The sequence below is a fragment of the Hypanus sabinus genome, chromosome 14, assembly GCF_030144855.1.
Source record: "Hypanus sabinus isolate sHypSab1 chromosome 14, sHypSab1.hap1, whole genome shotgun sequence".
Classification (NCBI taxonomy): Eukaryota; Metazoa; Chordata; class Chondrichthyes; order Myliobatiformes; family Dasyatidae; genus Hypanus; species Hypanus sabinus.
The window spans coordinates 51,903,654-51,927,345 of record NC_082719.1 but is presented as its reverse complement, the minus strand read 5'-3'; the positions used below and the strand labels follow the sequence as shown (position 1 = coordinate 51,927,345).

The window sequence follows — 23,692 nt, the reverse complement described above, 5'->3', positions numbered from 1 at the left end:
TTTTAAATCCACTTTTACTGAGATTGGCTACAGCCGGTCTCAACGCTGCCAGACAAGCCGTACGCGAGTAGAACTGAAGTGACACAAACCTCATTCTCCCCCCCCCCCCCCGGCAGGTCCAGGCGTCCGGACTCCCCCCCCCCCCGGCCAGGTCCAGGCGTCCGGACTCCCCCCCCCCCCGGCCAGGTCCAGGCGTCCGGACTCCCCCCCCCCCCCCGGCCAGGTCCAGGCGTCCGGACTTCCCCCCCCCCCCGGCCAGGTCCAGGCGTCCGGACTCCCCCCCCCCCCCCCGGCCAGGTCCAGGCGTCCGGACTCCCCCCCCCCCCCCGGCCAGGTCCAGGCGTCCGGACTCCCCCCCCCCCCCGGCCAGGTCCAGGCGTCCGGACTCCCCCCCCCCCCGGCCAGGTCCAGGCGTCCGGACTCCCCCCCCCCCCCGGCCAGGTCCAGGCGTCCGGACTCCCCCCCCCCCCCCGGCAGGTCCAGGCGTCCGGACTCCCCCCCCCCGGCCAGGTCCAGGCGTCCGGACTCCCCCCCCCCCCCCCCCCGGCAGGTCCAGGCGTCCGGACTCCCCCTCCCCCCCGGCCAGGTCCAGGCGTCCGGACTCCCCCCCCCCCCGGCAGGTCCAGGCGTCCGGACTCCCCCCCCCCGGCCAGGTCCAGGCGTCCGGACTCCCCCCCCCCCCGGCCAGGTCCAGGCGTCCGGACTCCCCCCCCCCCCCCCCGTCCAGGCGTCCGGACTCCCCCCCCCCCCCGGCCAGGTCCAGGCGTCCGGACTCCCCCCCCCCCCCCCCCGGCCAGGTCCAGGCGTCCGGACTCCCCCCCCCCCCGGCAGGTCCAGGCGTCCGGACTCCCCCCCCCCCGGCAGCGGCTGCTGATGGAACAGGCCGGGGCGGGGCTGCGCGAAGGAACAAGATGGCGGCCGAGCAGGTGAGGGGAGGTTGCGAAGCGCAGGGAGAGGAACGAGTAGGGGAACTGAGGAAGGAGAGGGCAGCGTTGAGTGTGGGTGATCTTATGAATAATCCTTCTGTCGTTTCATCGTAATGTATTCCTATACAATGTAGCGTATTGGGAGAAAGGATTTGTTTTGACAGGAGAGGTTGTGATTAGGAATGCATTGGCAGTAAGTGGATCTAAAATTCAGTAATCAAATTCGCTGCTGAAAGTCATAATATATGAAGATTTTCTAAGTAAAAATATTCTGTCAAGAACAGGATAGTGGAAATAACCGAATTGTCCTGCAAGATGCTGGTCGAGGTTTGATAGACTAAATGGCTTATTTTTGTTAAAAGAATGGTGGGCTAAATAATCTCCTATACTGTTATGATTCTGTAATTCCACTTCTGCCCTGTATCAATGTTATCAGCGATGTTGAAGAAGAAAATTTGCCTGACTCTTTTGCTTCTTAGTGGTAATCAGGATGACGGCGTACAAGTGCATGCACGTTTTGATGGATAATCTTTCATTTTAAGATCATGAACCAAATTTGCATTCTGACCCTGTAAGACAAGTCTTTGTATATCCTGGGAGTTCAGTAAGCCTTGCTGAAATTGTGTAAGGTTGGGGATGGACCTCCCTTCCGTTATGAATTTCTGGATTTCATGATAGTGTAGTCCTGCTATAGTCTTTTCCCTGATGGGTTTTAGAGATGGGTATGCTGCCATTATACACAAAATTATTATTTAATATATTCCTGCCAGGTCACTATTTTTGGAAACAGGCTTCTTCTGTGCTTCTCCATTAATTAATATGGAAGTGTATTTAATGATAGCGCTGACCTCCTGAGATACTGCTGATGATGCCTCAACAATGGGATGTCAGAAAAGGTTGGAAACTGCTGGTGACATAATGCCAGATGTGTGCACTAAATAAGCCTAGAACGCTTGTTTTGTCAAAAATTGACTTGTCATGTTTATCAAGGAAATCGTTGATGAATGATTTCGAAATGAATGGATTTCATACAAGTTTTCAGCAGGTTGGAGCCAATTTACCTGAACTGCTCTGTGCTCCAGAGTCTGGCCAGCCCATAAAAGTTTAATGGGTCAGGTTGGACTCAGCTCAAATGGGGCAGGGCAGCTTTTTATAGATGACTGCACTCAGTGCTATGGAACATGATAGGACATACTGCCTGGAAATAGCCAGGAAAATGCAGGGAACGTAGGAAGCAGTTCCTGTTCTCAGTGTATTACATTATTGTAGAGCTTGTCTACTTGTAGCAAACTGATAGCTCGAGTTCTTGGGTCAAGTTTGGACTGGCCGTTGTTAAGTCTGGTTCAGGGTGGACTACAGCACTGCATGGTTCTATGGTTTAAAAAAGAAGATAAGCCTGTAACTGATGTTTTTTTCTTTCACACTTCGATTTCCTAACTTTTACCCTCCAAGTGTGGCATGTGAGAGATAGTTTGAAACACCACTGCTCTTCTGTTTGAAAAAGAAACAGAAAAGGAGAATGCAGTCAAATTGAATGTCAACTTGCTAACCATTTTGGGGGGGATGCCATATGCAAGAATAGAATGTGGTTAGCTCATGGTGTGAATGGTAATTAATCTGGAATTCACCTCCTGTTGTGTATACAGTAGCTGTTGGAATAATTGTAGAATTGTTTTCGAAATGTAGCTACTTTAAAAAAATGTGAGTGGTGCACATTTTCTTATGGTAAAGCTGCATCCTGTCTAAGCTATTTGCATACAATGAATTATATCCCATACTCAATTTTATTCTCTGGTAGTTTTAAATTGCAAGAAATTCAAAAACTTTGTTCATAAATATTTGTCTAGTCAGTTCAAAAGATATTGGGTTTTTTTGCCTGGTCTTTGTATTGGGGTGGTAAATTTATTTATTTAACTCTTGGAATGAATGCTGGTAAAGGCTTATTTACAAATACAGTATTTATCCGTTAAGTTTCAATTTAGGATATCTTCAGTTGATACATTCAGTAAAGGGTCCAAATTGATTCAGAGGAAAACATTTATTTTAAATGAATAACAGTTTAAAACAATCATATGTTTTTTGTTATGTTAACGTTGGGTATTATTTTTCTTGCATGTTATTTAATCCAGAGTTCAAATGGTCCTGTCCGTTGCTCCATGCACGAGAAAGCAGTTGACCGAAGAAATGTAAATAAGGAGCACAACAGCAACTTCAAGGCTGGATATGTTCCCATTGATGAAGAAAGACTGCACAGGACAGGGTTACGGGGTCGTAAGGGTAATCTGGCAATTTGTGTAATTGTCCTTATGTTTATCCTGGCAGTGATTAATTTAATTGTAAGTATTTTGTTGTGGCAATAGTTTGACAACCAATTACATTTAATATCAATATAAGATTTAAAATAATTTTCAAATTGCTTTGAGTCAGCATTGAGCTGCTGCTGCCCAGTGTCAAAATCTCGACATCCAGTACTGTCTCTGCAGAGTTTACACGTCATTGTGTTGATTTCCTTCAGCTTTTCTCATCTCCCTCCATATCCCAGTTAATAGATTCAATGGCCACTGTGTAGTGTTCAGATGATGGGAATGTGGAAAGAGTAAAATGGATTAGGGTAGAATTAGTATAAAAATGAGTGCTTGATGGTCACTGTGGATTTGGTGCACCCAAGAGCCTGTTTCTCTGCTCCGCAACATAAAATCTGAGTCTCGCATCTAAAGGAGTTAACTTTGTAGCGCTTCCATTAAATGTTAGAAAATCTGCAACCTTGTCGGCATAGTCATTTTGAACTTCATGTTGTGAAGAGCACCAAAATATTGGTTATTGCAATAAAGTAAAATTGAGTACATGTACATACTGTTTTTTTAATTTGCAAGCCATGGCTACACTGCTGCTTGCATTCTAAGTTCAGAATCTTGGTTTGATACATCTGGTTTATGTGTCTCACACTAAAATTTATTGCATTGTCTGTATTACAAATGTTTAATTTTTATCCTCTCATTTGGTCTTTGCTTTTTTTATATTGGATATTTTTAATTACTTAAAACTACATACATTCAGTATTCTTTATTATGTATACCTGTACATCTGGTTAATGCAGATATCTAACGAGTTGATCATATGGCAGCAACTCAGTGAGTAATAGCTTGCAAGCATGGTCAAGAGGTTTCGTTGTTCAGACCAGTATCAGAATATGGAAGAAATGTGATCTAAATGACTTGGACCATGAAATGATTATTAGTGCCAGACAGGGTGGTTTGAGTTTCTCAGAAACTGCTGATCGCTGGGATTTTAACACACAACAGTCTCTAGAGTTTACAGAGAATGGTGTGAAAAACAAAAGAAAAATCAGTGAGCATCAGTTCTTGTGGGCTAAAGCACTTTGTTACTGAGAGAGGTCAGAGCAGGATCGCCAGACTGGTTCAAGCTGACAGGAAGGCAGCAGTAACTCAAATAACCATGTGTTACAATAGTAGTGTGCAGAAGAGCACTAACATACTCAGTGTCCATTTTATTACGTACAGGAGATAACTAATAAAGTGGTCACTGAGTGAAAGTTTTTCATAACACTAAATTCCTTACTTGTGTTGTTTTATTTTTATATTTCAAATAAGACGTGATGTTATTGTGCAATCTGAGGTACATTGCCCTTTGTTAATATATTTGTGTTCTTTATGGGATGGAATCCTGGTATGATTTGGTCAAAGTTAAGTTTATTGCCGTGTGTACATATACATTAGGCTGAGCCTCCTTAACTACCCAAGAAAGTAAATGCTGGGGTGCTTCCATGTGTGTACGTATCTGTGTGCTGGGCCCAGGACAGATCATCCAATATGTTAATGCCCAGGAATTTAAAGCTGCTGACACACTCTCCCCTCAATCACCCAGTGTGGATTGACGCATGCTCACCTCCCAACATAGACTGGCACATGCTTGCCTGCCTTCCCCTTCCTGAGGTCAACAGTCAGCTCTGTAGTTTTACTCATGTTGAGTGAGAGGATCCATTTCAGTTAAATCATTAGTAGGTAAAAATCTGTTAGGGAAATATTTTGGACAGTTTTCTGCACTGGAGGGAGACAAACAAGGAAAGAAAAAGAACAAGAAGGAAATAATAAAATAATCATCCTTCACGTTTCCATCTCTTGTTTGCCTTTCCTTTTCTTTGTCCATTTAACCTGCTCCACACCTGAAGATCATTATAGCGATTTTGAGCCTGAGATATTTTCTCTGTTTTTCTATCTTTAAGGAATCAGAATCAAGTTTATATCACTGGTATACAGTATGTTGTGAAATTTGTTGTTTAGTGACAACAGTGCAGTGTAATACATAAAATAAAACTATAAATTTTATATATATATATATATATAGTGTTAACTTTAAAATTGTTTAAAAGTAAATCTGGTTGAAATGCACTATTAATTATTGTTATATAACTTCTTACTGAAGCATATTGCTTTGCTCTATTTTAGCAATGGGACACAAAGCTAGTGTGACTATTACTGTTTCAGATTACACTTGTTATCTGGGCTGTAATTCGAATTGGCCCCAATGGCTGTGATAGTATGGAATTCCACGAAGAGGGCTTGTTACGATTCAAACAGGAGTCTGACATGGGAGTTGTATATCCAATGCACAAGAGCACAGTGGGAGGAAGAAGAGATGAAGACTTGTTGATCACTGGCAACAATCAACCAGTAAGCTGATCTTTTTGTTATATTCCGTGGTTATAAATTCAGTGAAGCATGAACAAAATAATAGAGATTAGAAAACCATTGAGGCTATCAAAAGCCTAAGCTTGATATGGAGAGTGAGCATACACTGGCCAGTGCATTTGTCTTGCTGTATGTTCTGAAAATACACATGGAAATGACCAGCAATCTTGAGAAATGGTAACAGTTACGCTCTTAACTTAGCTGGACAATTACCGTGAGGCGGTACGGTAGCGTAGTGGTTACCACAATACTCTACAGTACCAGCAGCCTAGGTTCATTTCCTGTCACTGTCTGTGAGGAGTCTCCGGTGATCGTGTGGGTTTCCTCTGGGTGCTCCATTTTCCTCCCAAACTGCAAAGATGTACTGGTTGGCAGGCTAATTGGTCATTGTAAATTGTCCGGTGATTAGGCAAGGGTTGAATTGGGAGTTGCTGGGCAGCATGGCTCGAAGGGCTGGAGGCCCTTTTATTACTCATTTTTATTATTAAATTAAATTAAAGTAATTTATTCCAGAATATTTCCAACCGTGCAGAGTTATGGTCAACAAAACCAACATATTTAAATCACATCACTGATTGCAGTCTCTAAGAGGGAACTGACTAGTATGAGAAATAAGTACACTATTAATGTGTAGATATCTGACAGTTTTTGTCTAAATATTACAGTAGATATGTAGAGTGTGCTATTTTAAAAAGTGTATTGGTACAATAAAATCAGCGTTTTCTATATGAAAATAGTGAAGATATTTGGTACATTCTGGAAGAGGTAGTTGAAGATTCAAAACTAAATGATTACAAATGCAATATTTCATTTTGTAGTGCAGAATGCATGTTTTCGTCCTTTTTAAAAATTTTGTTCCGGGTGTCATTTCATATGCCAGGAAGGAGAGTGGAGATAGGGATCATGAACAGCGCCTTTATTTTCTGGTAGTCCTGGAGTAAATTTTGTAGTGTGAAGAGTAACAGGCTGGGGTGATTTCAGCTTGTGCTGCCTCTCTCAACTGTGGACAGATATAATTGAAAACTTGTAAACCAATTCCTGTAAATCCTCTCCTAAGAATAGCCTTTTTATATCAACCAAAGTCATGGTTTGGTAACAATGTGTCAAATTGTCTGATTTCCTATGCAGTACTTGTTTTGCTTAAAGAATATGAAGCATTATTAACTTCTGTTTCTGTGCTCATTTAGGTGGTGTTTCAGCAGGGAACAACCAGACTTAGTGTAGAGAAGGACAAAACCTCCATAACGAGTGATATTGGCATGTCTTTTGTTGATCCCCGGACCCAGAAAACTGTCTTCAGCACTGACTATGATACTCATGAATTTCATTTGCCCAAAGGTGTGAAGACACTAAATGTATTGAAGGCATCCACAGAAAGGGTTTGTGTTCATCTTTTATTCTTCATTTTAAAGATAACTAGCCCATTAATTCAATCAAAGAGCATTTTTTCCAGCCCTGAATGCATGTCAGGAGTAATCTTGCCTGTTTTGTTCTGGAATTCATTTTCAACTTTGTTAATGCTTGATTGACATGTCCAGTCTGTATGTAGCATGAAGTCGCAGTGATCATCATACTTTGCATCTCTAATTTTGGTCCTCCTATTGATTGGCAGACACCCCATCCAACCCCGCTACTCCTCGTCTGTACACCCTTAACTTTTGTTATGATAGCATCAATAAATATGTTATCAATTAATTTCTGAGCCTCACAGATAATGTATATCATAGAAAATCTACTGCTGCTTGAATTTCGTAACTTGTAGTTCAACCTTCTGCATCTGTGAACACCTGATGTATGTGTAACAATCTCTATGTGAAATAGAACTGCATCCTACTCAGCTGAATAGTCGCATAGCTAATCTTCAGCGAAATCACATTTTCATCTAGCCAGAGTTTGGGATGCCCTTGCCTTTATCCATGGACCCATTCTCCTAATTCCAGTTACCTCAACTACTGCTTTCCACTGTTTCAACAAGTCCGCAATCCTTTACTGAGCTAATGACCCTATTGCCTTCCTGGTTCAAATGGTGCCAGAGCCCACTTCCACATGGTATTGTGGATAGGACTCTGGCCACATCCCCAATGCCATGATCCATTTGTCATTGTCTGCTCCAGGATGATACTCAAGTTCTGTCTCCTTTAAAAATGTATTACTTCAAGAAAGCTTTTCAGTAGAACAGAAGATAAAGTTGATCCCTCTCTGAAAGAACAGTTCTGTTGCGCCAGTGGAATTTGGTGCTAGATGTTGTTATCATTATGATATATACCCAATATTAAGTATTTAAATAGTTAAACTCTATGCACCAATAAAAAAATTAATCACTTTGCTATTCAGAATGATGGAAGTTGCATTAATTTTCCTATGGAGTCACATTTTCAAGCTCTCCTTAGTAAATTAGTCATAATTAAAATGGACTTTGTGCACCTTGAAGTATTTGCTGAAACACTTACTTAAGTGTGAACCATGAATTGTGAGTGTAATTTTTAAGTAATCTGCGCTTAAGAAGTCAAGTTGTGTGAAAAATTAGTACACTGTAACTAGTATAAATATACACATCTTGTATCCAAGTGTTAATCATATTTTTAAAAATAGCTTAAGTATGGCATCTTTCCTAAACTGTAGTCTCAACTTTCAACTCTCTTCCAATCTTAGTAACTTCTATTAGCTCTGTAAAACTTTTTAACTAATGAAATCATGGAGTACAATTAGAAATACGTTGTGCCAGGTTCTGAGCTTCATTGACTTTTTTTTCTGTTCAAATATTCCACTCTTTCCATAATATATAAGTAACTATTCCACCTATGAAATCTAATGTTGATCTAATTTTGTCCAAATACTTGTTTCTCATTTTCCTGTAATTCATTCTCTGTGCTTGCAAACATCCATTGCAGTGATGGTCATTTAGCTTGTGTAAATATAGATAAGTATTCATGCTTTATTTTAACTTGGCTCATGAATGCCAGTTGCCATGTGGTGTCCTATGGATATCACATTTATGAATATATTTATGCATTCTCTTTTATGGGATTTTAGAACAGTGGAAAAATATCTACTAATTCTATAGCCACTTTTTTCAGAAATAGGTTTAAGTATATCCTTGTTCTTACAAAGGTATAACTTTTTTTGCCATACAACATTCCATAAGCTGGTACCAGGAGTAAATCCTAATTTCCACTGGAACTAAATGCTGGCATTCGTATAAGATATTTAAAAAGAGCAGCAAGGTAACATAGCAGTTAGAGTAATTGCTCTACAGCACCAATTAGGGTTCAATCCCAATGCTATATGTAAAGAATTTGTACTTTCCTTACCATGACCGTGTGGATTTCCTCTGGGGGCTCCAGTTTCCTCCCACATTCCAAAGATGTATAGGTTAGAGTTAACAGGTTGTGGGCATGCTGTACTGGCATCAAAAGCAGGTAACACTTGCATGCTGTCCCCGGCAAACCTTTGGATTGTGTTGACTGTTGGTACAAAATGATGCATTTCACTATATGTTTTGATGTACATGTGACAAATAATGCTAATCTTACCTTAATCAATTTAATTTGAAATATTTAAATTGTTCTTTCTAGATAACAAGCAATCATACCACCGATCTCCATATTCATTCTGGTGGCCGTGTGATTGTGCGTGGAAATGAAGGAGTCTTTATCATGGGCAAAACCATTGAATTCCGAATGAAGGATAATATGGAACTCAAGGCAGTAAGTGCAGAGATTGGTTGCATTTATGAATTTTAATTTGTTTTTAAGTAGACAATTGTTCAAATTACTCTCAATTTACAATTTGTGCAGAATAAATTTTCAAAAGTATTTGAAGTGTAGTATGTGTTGCAAAATGTGAGTGTTATTTACACTGTGAGTGATGTTAAGTATTTAAGTTAATACTTAATATAATTCCCAGTATTTTACTGTGGAGTTTGCAGTAGATAAGACAATGGAGAGGAGAAACAACAAAAATTATGTGGGCTTCTCAGAAACTAGAACACAGTCCATTGCTTTTAAATGGAATGCTTAGTGTTTGAAATGTCCTGGAAATGAAAATGAGAAAACTAACAAAGTGAAACTAGGAATCTGAATTTTGAATGCTTTAGGCTTAGGCTACTCAAAAACTTTACTCTTAGAAATTTAAGTCACTAATTCACTTTGTTTCCAATGAAATGTAGGCATTGTATTCCTAATGTTCCAAAATGTGTATATAATGATGCACTATCACTTTATTTAGGTAAACAGTATTATTCTTAATGGGACTGTGATGATCAACACCTCACGGCTTCCAAATTCATCAAATGGAGAGTTCCTTATGGATGATGGCTGGGAACGCTACAAACTCTGCATGTGTGCAGATGGAACACTGTTCCGCATCCAGGTGAAAAGCAGAAATACAGGCTGCCAAACATCTGATAACCCCTGTGGAATTGTGCTATAAGGATTACAGTCTACAAGTGGTGCACTATTGTAATGTTTCAAATGAAAGAGATCAGTTTAATGCAGAACAATCGCCACTAACTGCTCCCTGATAACACTGTCTTTTGTGAATAGTGACAGGTAAATGTTCCACTAAAAAAGTCAGCTGTTATTTTTCAGCAGAATGGCACTTTGTACCAAGAAATAAACTAAAGAGTAAGCCATTTCTATTCCTACTCCAGTCCTATAGAACTGGCCAACAAGACTTTTCAATGATTTTAAAAAGAATCACTGTTAGTCAGGAGCTTAAATGTTATTAATAACAATGTTTAGTTTTCCAGATCAGACTTCAATTCAAGTTCAGCAATATACATTAAAGTGAATGTAGAAAATGAGTGAAACAATTTATATTGATTTAAAAAAAATAGAAACAAATGTCATCAAAGCTGGCCTATACAATTCCTGTTGAAAACTTGGCATTTTATTTGTATGTGTTAAATTGTCACAAAGTAGTACAAATCAAAATCTGTTGGTAAAATGGTTATTTCAGAGAACCTCATTATATACAAATTCCGCAGGAATAGTTTATCCAATCTAACTTTGCCATGCTCAGATTTGCTTTACCAACTTTGGTTTGGAGAACAATTTTAAGATTGCTGCAAGTGTCAAACTACAATATTTAGAGTTGCCTTTGAGTTTTGGCCAGTGATATGTGAACTTGTTAAGTTATTCAGATTAATTCTAATGAATAAATACTTGTAAGATAGGAGCCCTGGAGCACAGTTCTTTTTGGCTCTAAGCAGGCAGGGGAATATCCCATATCATAAGAGACATTTTTCTATTTTCCAAATTACATAAGAGGTATCTTATTAAGATGTATAAAGAAGACATACTTTTGTATAAACAACCGAAACAAAATGTATGATAGTACAGTCACTTAAAGAATAAGATCTAATTGTTACTTGCTAAAGGGTACAAAGTCAGGCATTGCTTGATCCTTACTCTGTTTAAGCCTCTATGCTGCTGAGTGATAATTTCCCCATTGGTTTTGGCCAATGCATAAAATTGGATGGTTAAAATACTCCAAACCAATGAGATTAGTTTAACAAAACTGGACCTGCATGCTTTTCACAACTCTTTTTTTGTAACTGCAGTAACTCGATTTAATTATACTGTACCGCAGTTTTTCCAGTAAGATCTGTCACCAGATATCCAACTGTGGCAAATATTTGCTACGAACAAAAACACTTAATTATTTTTACTTGTTTAAAAATTAATAATAGAAATGTTTTATTTTGTGCTTCTTGTTTATCATATGACAGTATTAAGTAGATTATTGGTTTAAAATCATTCTTATTCAGTATTATGTATCAACAAAATGTAAAGCATATTGAGATATGATAATATAGCTTCTTTGGTGTTCTCATTTGGGCTGCTTTTTGAGTATGAGCTATTTGGAAAACTAAAGGACGGAATAGATTTAATTATTGACATTAAGTGCTGTTAAATATCTCCTGGTTCTGACATATAGTTTATTACAGCTCAATTAATCAAAAGTTTGATCCAGTTACTAAATTTATTTTGGATAGCTTTTAGTTTTGCAATAATAATGTAATATCATTTGGCTTATTTATTAGTTTTTTTTAAAAGAAGTCTATATAATGCATGACATTGAATTTTCAGTTTTAAAAATGAAGGAAATGATGAATAAGTCCAAACTTCTAATGGAACTAATTCATATCAGCTGACCTTGTGGCTGTGTGTGGTCAATTTTGGAAAAATCATTTACTACTTCTATAAAATGTTTCAATAATGACTAAATATTAGAGGGTATATATATTTCAATTTTAATTTTTAAAACAGGTCCGTATACACTTCTAACCCACATCGAGTATGGCTTAAGGTGCTCTGCTTTTTTTTCTCAGTAAAAGAACCAACCCTCCACCATCCTCCTCCATCTAGCAGAACTGGTCCTCACCTTCGCAACACACAAAATGCTGGAGGAACCCAGTAGGCCAGGCAGCATTTTGTGTGTGTTGCTCAGATTTCCAGCATCTGCAGATTTTCTCTTGCTTTTGGTCCTCACCCTCCACAGTTTTTCCTTCAGCTCCCAGACAATTAGGGGTGGACATGGGCTCCAGCTAGGCTTGCCTTTTCATTGGCTACGTAGAACAGTCCATGCTGCAATGCTCCCTAACTCTCTCTCTCTGTTATGTTGACGACTGCATTGGTGTTGCTTCATGCACCCATGTCGAGCTTGACAATTTCACCAACCCTGCCTCCACTTTCGACCCTCCCTCTGAATTCACTTGGTTCATTTTCTGACACTTCCCTTTTCTCAATTTTCCTGGAGACAAACTGTCAACCAATGTCTTTTATAAACCTATCAATTCCTACATTTATCTTAACTATACTTTTTCCCACCCAGTTTCTTGTAAAAATGCTTTTCTCTTTTCTCAGTTCCTTTGTCTTAGCTGCATCTGTTCTGAAAATGTAGCTTTCCTTTCCAGGACATCAGAGATGTCCTCCTCCTTCAAAGAATGGGATTTCCCTTTTTCTACCATTGATGCTGCCCTCACCCACATCTCCATTTCCCAAACATCTGCGATCACCCTACCTACACCCCTTGAGCCTCCACGTTCAATACATTCTCCATAACTTTTACCATCTCCAAAGAGGTCCAACAACCAAACATATCTGAAACATCCTCCCTCTTTCCACTTTCTGCTTGGATCACCCATTCTGTGATTCACTTGTTCGTTCGTTCATTCCTCCCTACCAATCTCCCTCTGAGTCTAGGTTCTTATCCATGCAAATGGCCAACATGCTACATCTATCCATTCATTTCTTCCCTCACCTCCATTCAGGACCCCAAACAGTCCTTCCAGGTGAGGCAACACTTCACCTGCAAATCTGCTGGGGTCATCTATTGTGTCTGGTGCTCCCAATGCAACCACCTGTACATTGGTGAGACTTGTCATAAATCGGAGGACTGCTTTGTCGAGCGCATCCGCTCCATTCACCAAAAGCAGAACTTCCCAGTGGCCAGACATTTTAATTCTGATTCCCATTTGCATTTCAACATGTCAGTCCATGGCCTTCTATTGTGCCATGATGAGGCCAACCTCTGGTTGAAGGAGCAACGCTTTGTACTCCGTGTAGGTAGCTTCCAGCTTGATGGCATAAATATTGATATCTCCTTTGGGTAAAAAAAATTTTCTTCCCTCCCCCCCCCCCCCCCCCCGCCTCCTATTTTCCCCAATCTTGCCCTTTATTTCTAAATGGCCTATACCATCCTTGGGTCACCTCCTTCCCTTTCTCCTGTGGTCCTCTCTCCTCTCCTCTCAGATTTCTTCCTCTTCAACTCTTTACCTTCTCTATTTGACTTCACATTTCATTGTCTATCATCCTTCCCGAAGAAGGGTCTTGGCCCAAAATGTAGATTTGTTTATTCATTTCCATAGATACTACCTGACCTACTGAATTCTTCCAGCATTTTGTGCATGTTGCTTTGGATTACCAGCAGCTGCAAAATTTCTCATGTTTTCAATTTTTAAAACTAAGTAAGTTTACACTACAATTGTATTAAGCTTCTAAAGTCAAAGAACTGCCATTGTAATTACATAAAAATACAGTGCTGAATAAACTCCTGTATTTGAAGAATTGCCTTGGTGTTTACAAGAAATAAAATCCCATATACTTGAACATGATTGTATTAAAATTTAATTGGTTGAAACAAAAATACATCAGGAGATGGGAGATCTTGGGCAAATCTAACTTAAAACAATTAAATGCACCCTTTAACTACAAGTCTAAGCAATTTGAGTATTGGATGAAAAAAATTGTATTAAGTAATTGTCAGTCAAGTGCAAAACTACTTGGGCCTGAAATATGCTGAGGTTATTGTTGCTGAATGAATAGACCTCTTTTTGCAACCAGTTGTAGCCAAGAGAAACCGGTGAGCAAATGTGTTTTTTGGAGGAATTCTCAATGGCAGCATCCATAAATTATAGAATTGGAGTATTAAACTACAAAACTACAATTAGGAAATAGTAGGTCATTAAAATGTTGCATCTAGAATGAAGCTAAGTTACTTTGTGATTGGAGTACTGGTAAATCTAGGTTTCTTTTGAACATGTTAAGGTGTAAGAGCAGTTATTTTAACTTCCTCTGTTTTGCAGATCTACAGATCAACCCCAATAGTCCAGCCCACATCCCCACATATATGCTAGATTTAACCACTTTTCACATTTCACCAATTACTATGCAGTATAACTCAGCGCCTATTGCAAAATCCAGAACTGTTCATTCAATATACAAATGCCATTGCTCACAGTATCGCAAGTAGCCATTGAAATATTGACATTCAAGTACTATCAACAAGTGTTTTTTTTTCTTACTAACATCTCTTTCATAATGGCACAACACAGAGAACCTTGTTATTGAATAGTCAATGACAAAATGTTGTAAATTTCTGCAATAAGCACATCTGTAGTTCTGAACTTCCCATGATTCAGGACATTTACAAAGACAGGTGTGAAAAAAGGGCCTGAAGGATCATTGGGGACCCGAGTCACCCCAACCACAATCTATTCCAGCTGCTACCATCTGAGAAACAGTACCGACTGCAGCATAAAAGCCAGGACCAACAGGCTCTGGGACAGCTTCTTCCACCAGGCCATCAGACTGATTAACTCAAGCTGATCTGAGTGTATTTCTATGTTACATTGACTGTTCTATTTAATATAAATTACTATGATTGAACATTGCACACTTAGAGATGTAACAAAGATTTTTACTCATGTATGTGAAAGATGTAAGAAAGAAAGTCAATTCAATTCAAATGTGGTCTGATACCTAATAGAGCCCCAATAATACATCCTTTTCCACTCATCACCTCTTTGCTTCTTACTAAATTCCAATCCCCCCCCCCCACACTAACTTGGCTTTACCTATCACCTTCTAACTTGTACTCCTTCCCCTCCACCCCACTCCACCTTCTTATACTGCTCCTTCCCCTTAACTTTCCAGTCCTGATAGTGTTTTGGCCCAAAACATCAACTGTTTATTCATTTTTATAGATGCCTCACCTGCTTAGCTCCTCCGGCGTTTTTTATGTGTTGCTCTGTATTTCTAGCATCTGCAGAATCTCATGTTAAAAATCCAGAGCTTATTATCTTTTTGCTTTTGCATTTTAATTTAGCCCCTATCTGCTTAAATTTCCTCAGCATAACCTCCTTCCTTGCCCTTTCTACATCTTTGGTACCCACATGGACCACAATAACTGGATACTTACCCATCCACTACAAATTCCTCTGCAGGTCAGATGAGACACCCTGAACCCAGGCACCAGACTGGCACCACGGTCTTCAGAACTCTCAATCCTTGTGATAGAAAATTGTGTCTCTTCCCGTGGTATACTATCCCCAATTACAATTCTCTTCTCTTCCCCCATTGAATGGCTCTCTTAACCATGGTGCCAAGGTTTGGCTGCTCATCCTTCCTACAGCCTTCACTCTCACTCTCAGAAGGAGCAACAATCTTAGACCTGTTGGGCAAGCTCAAGGGTTCCTCCAGCGCTCAGCTTTCAGGTCATCAACTTTGAGCTTGAGTTCCTCATGCAACCAACACTTGCTGCAAGAATTCCTCTATTTTGAAATACTGTAGATTACTGAACTGAATTGACATCATTTCTCACATCCTTCATATGTATGAGGTGTAAAAATCTTTGTCTCTGAATGTACAATGTGCAAATTACAGTAATTTGTAATAAATAGTATGTACAGTAAGATATACAACAGAAGGCAATATAGCTTAGAAATAAAATTGTGTCAGTGTGAATTAATCAGTCTGATGGCCTGTTGGTCCTGGCTTTTATGCTGCAGTGCTGCTTCTCAGATGGTAGCAGCTGGAACAGTTTGTGATTGGGGTGACTCGGGTCCCCAATGATCCTTCGGGCCCTTTTTACACACCAGTCTTTGTAAATGTCCTGAATAGTGTTAAGTTATCATCCATAGGTGTGCTGGGCTGTCTGCACCACTCTCTGCAGAGTCCTATGATTGAGGGAAGTACAGTTCCCATACCAGGCAGTGATGCAGCCAGTCAGGTTGCTCTCAATTGTGCCTCTGTAGAAAGTGCTTAGGATTTGATCATTCATGCTGAACTTTATCAACCGTCTGAGGTGAAAGAGATGCTGTTGTGCTTTCTTTTCCACCACGCAGCTGGTATGTACAGACCAAGTGATGTCCTTGGTAATGTGCATACTGAGGAATTTAAAGCTGTTCACCCGCTCAAACCCAGATCCATTGATGTCAATAGGAGAGAGCCTGGCTCCATTCCTCCTGTAATACACAATCAGCTCCTTTGTTTTTGCAACACTGAGGGATTGTTTTCCTGATACCCAGAAGTCAGGGTGATGACTTCTTCTCTGTATTATTTGAGATAAGGCCAATCAATGTAATATCACCTGCAAATTTAATGAGCAGATTGGAGCTGTGGGTGGTGACACAGTCATGGGTATACAGAGAGTAAAGGAGGGGGCTTAGGACACAGCCCTGGGAGGGGGGGGTTGCTCCTGTGTTGGGGGTCAGAGGGGACAGAGATGAGGGAACCCACTCCTACCACTTCCCAGCAATCTGACAGGAAGTCCAGGATCCAGATGCACAAGGCAGGGTGAAAGCAGGGGTCTCTGAGCTCCTTCAATCATGGAGCACTGGAGCACAGAAAGTCCTTTCAGCCTGTGTAGTCCGTGCCAAACTGTTATTCTGCCTGTCCAATTGAGCTGCACCTGGACCATAGTTCTCCAGTCATTTACCTATCCAAATTTCCTTTAAATGCCCCCATATCCTCTGGCAGCTCAATCAAAATTGCATATTCAATAAAAATGTCTCATTTTATAATTAAACATTTTTTTCTGAAATAGTATAATACAGCACCAGAACAGACCCTTCAGCCCACGTGTCAATCCAAACTAAACTCATTTGCCTGCAATGGGTCTCATATTCCTTCCATGTCCTGCCTGTTCATGTATGTCTAAATGCATTAACTATTGTGTCTGCCTCCATCATCTACCACTCTGTTAAGATTTACAAGGCTCTTTTTAAACTTTTCCCCCAGGGTGGAAATGTCAAATACTAGAAATGGAAGGGAGAAGGCTACCTATGCTTGTTAGTTTTATATACTTGTATTGTTACCCCTTAGCCATTGATATTCCAGTAAAATAAGGATTATTGAAGCATTTTGAGCCAACTATTTCAAGCAACGTACAAATGATTACTCATTGGTAAGTTTCATTTATCACTATATGGAATCAAAATTATTTGTGTTGGCCTAGATTTGCAGTATCACCAATCAAACACCAATGAAAATCTATATTTTCATTTATATTTATCATTATTATTGTTATGAGCAGAGAGACAACATCTGCCGGAAGTAAATTCCTTGTATGTGCACAGGTACTTGGCGATTAAAGTCTGATTCTGATTCTGATGAATATTATGCGAATAGTGGAGAACCTCAAAAGAATATCCCTTTAGAACAGAGATGAGGAGGAATTTCTTTAGTCAGAGGGCAGCAAATCTGGAATCCATTGCCAGGTGTCTCTGGAGGCCAAGTCATCAGGTAAAATTAATACAGTGGTTGATGGGTTCATCATTAGTAAGGGAGTCAAAGGAAAATATTAGGGAGTCGGGGAAGGGCAGGAAAATAGGGTTGAGAGGAAAAATAGATCAATTTAAATTGACTCAATTTAAAATTATGTGGTATTAAAATAAAATTGCATTGTTTTGCTCATTTTTTAGTTTGGCCACAAAATATATAATTTATATTCACTGATGATCTGAAAAGCAGCACTGAACCAAAGTAACACAAGAAAGATGGCAGATGCTGGAAATTTGGAACAACACACAAAAAATACTGCCAGAACTCAGCAGGCCAGGTAGCATCTGAACCAAAGCAGATAAAGAATTAAACCATTTTGACTGACTAGCTAATAAAATAGCCATTTAAAAAGGTCAGCATGTTCTTCATCAAATCAGCATATTTTTCCATGTTTAGCTTCAAATTCAGTCATCTGTTTTTAATTTCTCCTTGTGTATTATATATCTGGAAATCTACCTATTCAGTATGCTACCATTAGCACTTTTGCAAAGTGGAAAAAAATCTCTCCAACTCGCATGGATACACTAAAAAAAAACCTTGTATCTCATGCTTGGTCACACCAAGTCTAACAAAGATTTTTTTGTAAAATACAGTGCTAGGACTTTAATAGTCAAGTTTGTCAAGCTGTCTGTAAGTCAAACTATTAAAATCATCAAATTAAAATCATTGAAGAGAGTTTTATATTACAGTCCCATTTGACTGGTCTAATCTCAGCACACTCCACTTACTGATATGCTACTGGTGACAAGTAATTGTTCAGTCATCATTTTTATTGACCAAGATTTTCCTGAGAAATACCTATGGTTCCATATAATTGCCAGTATCACACTATTCAATTCAAATCTAACAGCACTTAGTGATTCTCCGTGTGCTCTGTTGCTGGGAAGCATAAAATTCTTACACTCTCAACAGTTCCGTGGAAATTGTGGCATCTGCTATTGAAGCTGCACTAGGTTAGACTACAAACACTTCACTGAATTCATTCATTTCAAAGGAGAGGCAAGCCTCAATTATAATTGACTCAATTTAAAAATACCAGGAAAGAGAACAACTAAACTTTAATGTAAAAAGTAATTTCACTCATTGGGATTCCAATTGCATTGCTTCCTTTTAAAAGTTGCCTGTTTCTGTTTCCCTCATTCCCCAGAGTTCGATGGAAAATTTATTCAACTATCTTTACAACTTAAGTGGTGGACTTCAGCTTGTCCAGCAGAAGTCGCCCATGTTTGCCAGGTTAAGAGAATTGTACTACTTAGTCTGAAAAGACCACATCTCTCCTCCAAAAACTTTTAAGCTTTGAAAACTCAGTAATAGACACAAGTGCTGTAACACATTTATACCATGGCCAACACGCAAAACTATTCCACCTTATTTCAACTAGAGAGATTTTTGGTAACAGTTTAGGTTACAAAGTGTGTTAGTTTCCTCGAGTGATAGAGAACTTGTCTTTTCAAGATGTAAAGAGGATTTGGTAATGTCTTTGGGTTTCTAATATATATGAATGTGACAAATTGAAAACACCCGCCTTTCAATTTTATCAACATTTAATGACATTGTGAATACAGCAGTGAGCTAACAAAAACAAAAAGCTGGCATAACATACAAAATCAATTCACCCAACAAGTTATTTTCACTATTCCAATGAGGACTTTAAAATTACAAAACCTTAAAGAATGGGAGCACCACTTATTTGAACAACTGTTCTGTTGTATCAAGACATATTTTACATTGATATTGACTAAGTGTAGTATATCGAATTTGATATTTTCAATCTATTTGTAATATTTTTCAAATAAATTGGACCAAATGTATAGCTACATACAGTGACTGGACAAAATACAAAATAAAGTTTGATGAAAGAGCCTTTATATGAAAAAAATGCATCATCCTCAATTTTGTGCACTCAGGCAAAGAAAGAAGAAAATGTAAGTTTAGTCACCACAAAAATTACCTAAAATATCAACTTCTTCATTGTATAAGGCAGTCTTTATGATCCATACAAAGACTCATTTGGGCTTTCCAGCAATGGGAAGTAAATTAAAATGGGTGATATTCTATAAATTTTAGTAATTATCAAAATTCATAGTATATTAGGGGTTGGGGCGATGGGGAAATGAGGGATGGGGTAAGGGAAAGAAAGGCTTTAAGTGTTTCAATATTAAACCACCAGCTGCTTAAAAGTGCATATCCATGTTACAATCTTTGAATTAGATGATACATTCCTTGTTGATCAAAGAAATGTTTTGTCTTCACAGTGAAAATTAAACAGCCTTTTGTGTTTCATATTATGATGCTTGAAACTTCATTTTCCATTTTATGCTTTTGAAAAAGGATGACAGTAAAGTTACTGTTACTGGTCAATGATACAAGGATATTGTCATTCGAAAAATATTATAACTCGGCAATTCAGGCATTTTCTCTCACCATTTTTTGAATTAAATGCTCCTATAAAGTGCAATGCAGATTTTTACTGCATCTAGATGGATAAATATCTAATATTTGTAACTGATCAATAAGTGAAAAGCAGTGTGTGTGTGTTGAATGCCAAATGTGTAAAGGTTCTCTTGAACACAAGTTGAGGGATTTCCAAGGCAGTAATATCCAAAAAAAAACAGCTACACCACAGCTTTCAAAACAAGTGCCCGAGAGATGACATCCAGACTGGGATTGCAATATTTGATCCAATTTCAAGAATGAGAAATATGGTACTTCAACATGAATCAAAGTGTAAACTTAGCCGCAACTACAGAAATAACCAAAGAATTTTGCATTTTAGTGGTGTACTAGCCAATAGTTTGTTGCTTTGATAAGATTATACTATTTGTAGGTAATTTCAGATGAAAAATTGAGAACTATACAAAATAAGCAATAAAGATAGTTTATGTTAAATCTTACACTTCCAAAACTTTGGCCATTCCCAATGGCAGATGGTATTGTATTTCTATCACTTATCCTTCAATACACTACACTGTTTAATGCTGATATACATATTTAAAATGTATCTGTAACTGAATGAGAAGGTCAACTTCCAAGACAACAGAGTAGATTGTGTATTACCGGAAGACTGAAAACTAAGCCAGTATAGTTAATCAATTATAATCTAAAGGTGAATCAAGCAATATGTATCTTTATAATAGATCCAGTCCAAAAAGGTGGGGTGTGGGAGATGAGGGATGGGCAAGAGAAAGGCTTTAAAGATGTTTCAATGTTAACTGCTTAAAAGCACCTCTAAATGTAACAATAGTTCAACCAGATGATGCATTCCTTGTTGATCACAGCAACATTTTAACCTCAAAGTGGAAACTAAACAGCCTTTGTTTTATGTTATAAATTCATGGAACTTCATTTTCCATTTTGATTTTGAAGAAGTGTGATAACAGTACATAAGCACTTCAAAAAGGTCATTATCAAAGACTTTTAATATACTCAATATTGTCTAAATGAACAACTGAAATAAAATTAACTTGAAGACAATACAATTAAAGTTGTCATAGCTAAGGGAAGTAGTGGGGTAAGCTTCCTCTACCTATTAAATGCTTTCAATGGTATACGTCTCAAATAATCTCTGACAACCAAGTCCAGCTCTCAACATTCACATGGAGCTTAACTATTGAGCACAGTGGAACCATTTCAACTGACAGCAGGCGGGTAACTGGCACCTCAAATCCAGTCACTTCCCTTGCATAGGGCTTGCCAGCCATGCTTAGCAGCAAAAGGAAAAGTCTCGATTTCAAACCTCCGCTGCCTTGTTGCTATACCCACTCTTGGGGAAGACTTCAGGATTAAAATGCCAAGGAAAAATCTGGAGCTCGAATCCTTAAGGCAGTCCAATGCTGAGTGGCAATGCCCGTGATGCCACTGATGCCGAAGTGTATTGGTCTCTGCCATTCATTTGGAATCATCAGCTGCACAGAGAGCGGGAGCCTAACAATAGTTTGTTTTCCTTATCGTACTGCACTGGCTTGCATGTCACATAGACAACCAGAAAGCAACATTCATGGTTGGTCTGGGCCAAAGGAGGGCCTCAAGCAATTAACTTAATCTTGTTGGTGAACTTGACTGAAGGAATTAAATTGGTATGCGATCCCAATAATCTAAATTGTTGCATTTCTGTAGAATGCCATTCACAGTCGACATGAGCAAGTTTAATTGGAAAAAGACCAATTTTAAAAAAAAATACACATGTATTTTCCCTTAATAGCGTAATCAATGCTGGACAAAGTTAAAAGATGCTTTACTATTTATAATTAAATTACAATCAATAATGTAGCATCAGTGCCCCACATCTCGGATAAAAATTCACAAGTTTTTGAATGGACGTGAATCTGAGAGAAAAATATACAAAGCATAAGTCAATTGTTATAGGAAAAGATGCAGTACAAGGTCTCTATATTTTATTGACTTTTCTGCATATGGCTAGAAGGGCAATAAACATCTTTGGTAGGAGTTGTCTAAGGCAACAGAAAAAAGCAAACTAAAAAAAAAATCACCTGTTTTAAATGCACAAATTGTTGACATGATCAAAAAGCAGCTTTAATGGCACCATCATGGTCCAGTTTACATTAATCTTAATCAAATGTTTAATTCAAAGCCAAGCTAGATTAGTGCAGCTGACCTGCAACACTGCATTAAAGAACAGAAAAACCGTCAGTACTTATCTCTTCATTGAACCGTAGAAAGGGAAAAAAAAACAATTCACATGATTCTGATGTGAACACATAACAGAATACTAGTTGGTTTATACATCTGACACTCACACATTCTAATAACTTTTAAATCGTGCAAACCTGGTAATACTATCAAGCTGCTGTGCCCAATTTAATGTTTGCCGCTGTTATACAAAATATAGAACATGAAAGAACAGCAGCCCAGCCTATTAGCCAGGGTAGACAAGGCAAGAATTAGGGCTTTAACAACCCATTATGATGCACTATTTCAACAGATTACAGCTTGGTGCAGTGAATCAAAATTTTGCTATACCACAATCCAACAATTTATACTCTAAAAATAATCTAATCTTGAGATTCATCGATTAAGCTATACAAAACAGTTCTAAATGCATACATATACTGGTTTAGTTAACAAGTCTTCAACAAATACTTATCTAAGACTTTTAACCATTTAATACAATTTTCATCAGAATTTTTTATCTTTCCTCAAAAAGATTTCTGCGCAAAACAGCTTACAACACGATTCACAAATTCAACAGCAAGCTATAGTGTGGTTTGCTGTACCACTGATGTAGTCCCATTACAAAAAAAAGCAAAAACAAAAGGCTCAGAAGAAAGTTTGATACCAGATTTAAGTGCTTGTAGATATTTAATGCTTACAGCAAGTCATGTTTTTTTTTGGGGGGGGAGGGCATAAAACAAAAACATTCTTCAAATTTGTTTTCCTAGGTCTTTTATGGCTAATTTTGAATATAGATGTTGTTCCTGAAGTTAAAGTGCTAGGACATCTGTCTGTCTTTAAACCATTCCACAAATTCATCCAGCAAGACTGGCCCTGAAAGGGGAAAAAGAAAGAGAATTTGATATTGCAATCAGAACATGATAATTAAAACACCATTAAAAAGGTACCAAACTCAGAGTACAGCTGCTTCAAAGCAGCAAGGTGGCATCTTCGCAAAAGCTTTTAAGGCATTAAAAAAAGACTACAATAATCATTGGTATGATCCACATTTGGAAACAGAAAAACTATAACCCAAAATGTGCTATCAGATATACAGATGAGCAACAAAAGGAAAAACATGGGCTGGGCATCCAAGCCAGAGGGCAAGGGTAACATAGGAAAAAACACATTTGGGACATAATTAATTTTAAGATTCTATTAAGAGGGTATTTTCTATTGGAACATTAGTTTTTTCTAATCTGATATGATTCTGGAATTTATTATTTGAAACAGTTTAAGATACAAAGAGGCACAAAATATTACATGGATACCATTTATTTCTTCTGGTTTGGAATGCAGGTTATCCAATCCCACTTGT

The 23,692-nt window shown here is 38.6% G+C and overlaps 2 protein-coding genes across 6 annotated transcripts in view; one reads left to right on the top strand and one right to left on the bottom strand.

Moving 5' to 3' along the window:
* The first annotated feature begins 854 nt into the window (after window positions 1-854).
* Window positions 855-22,397, top strand: sgcb (sarcoglycan, beta (dystrophin-associated glycoprotein)). Of its 2 annotated transcripts, none has more exons than XM_059989169.1 (6): window positions 855-926; window positions 3,056-3,262; window positions 5,432-5,617; window positions 6,823-7,014; window positions 9,211-9,342; window positions 9,863-22,397. In XM_059989169.1, exons 1-6 carry the CDS (start codon window positions 912-914, stop codon window positions 10,064-10,066), a joined length of 936 nt encoding a protein of 311 aa, XP_059845152.1. In that variant the 5' UTR covers window positions 855-911; the 3' UTR covers window positions 10,067-22,397. The 2 variants fall into 2 exon arrangements, with proteins under 2 accessions (XP_059845152.1, XP_059845151.1); XM_059989168.1 differs by having other exon boundaries at window positions 892-998.
* Window positions 19,230-23,692, bottom strand: part of dcun1d4 (DCN1, defective in cullin neddylation 1, domain containing 4 (S. cerevisiae)) — a 70,225-nt gene continuing 65,762 nt past the window's right edge. For all 4 annotated transcript variants that reach the window (XM_059989170.1, XM_059989171.1, XM_059989173.1 and 1 more), the window contains one exon: window positions 19,230-23,208. In XM_059989170.1, the coding sequence (XP_059845153.1) occupies window positions 23,153-23,208 (56 nt within the window). In that variant the 3' untranslated portion in view covers window positions 19,230-23,152. The remainder of the gene's footprint in view (window positions 23,209-23,692) is intronic.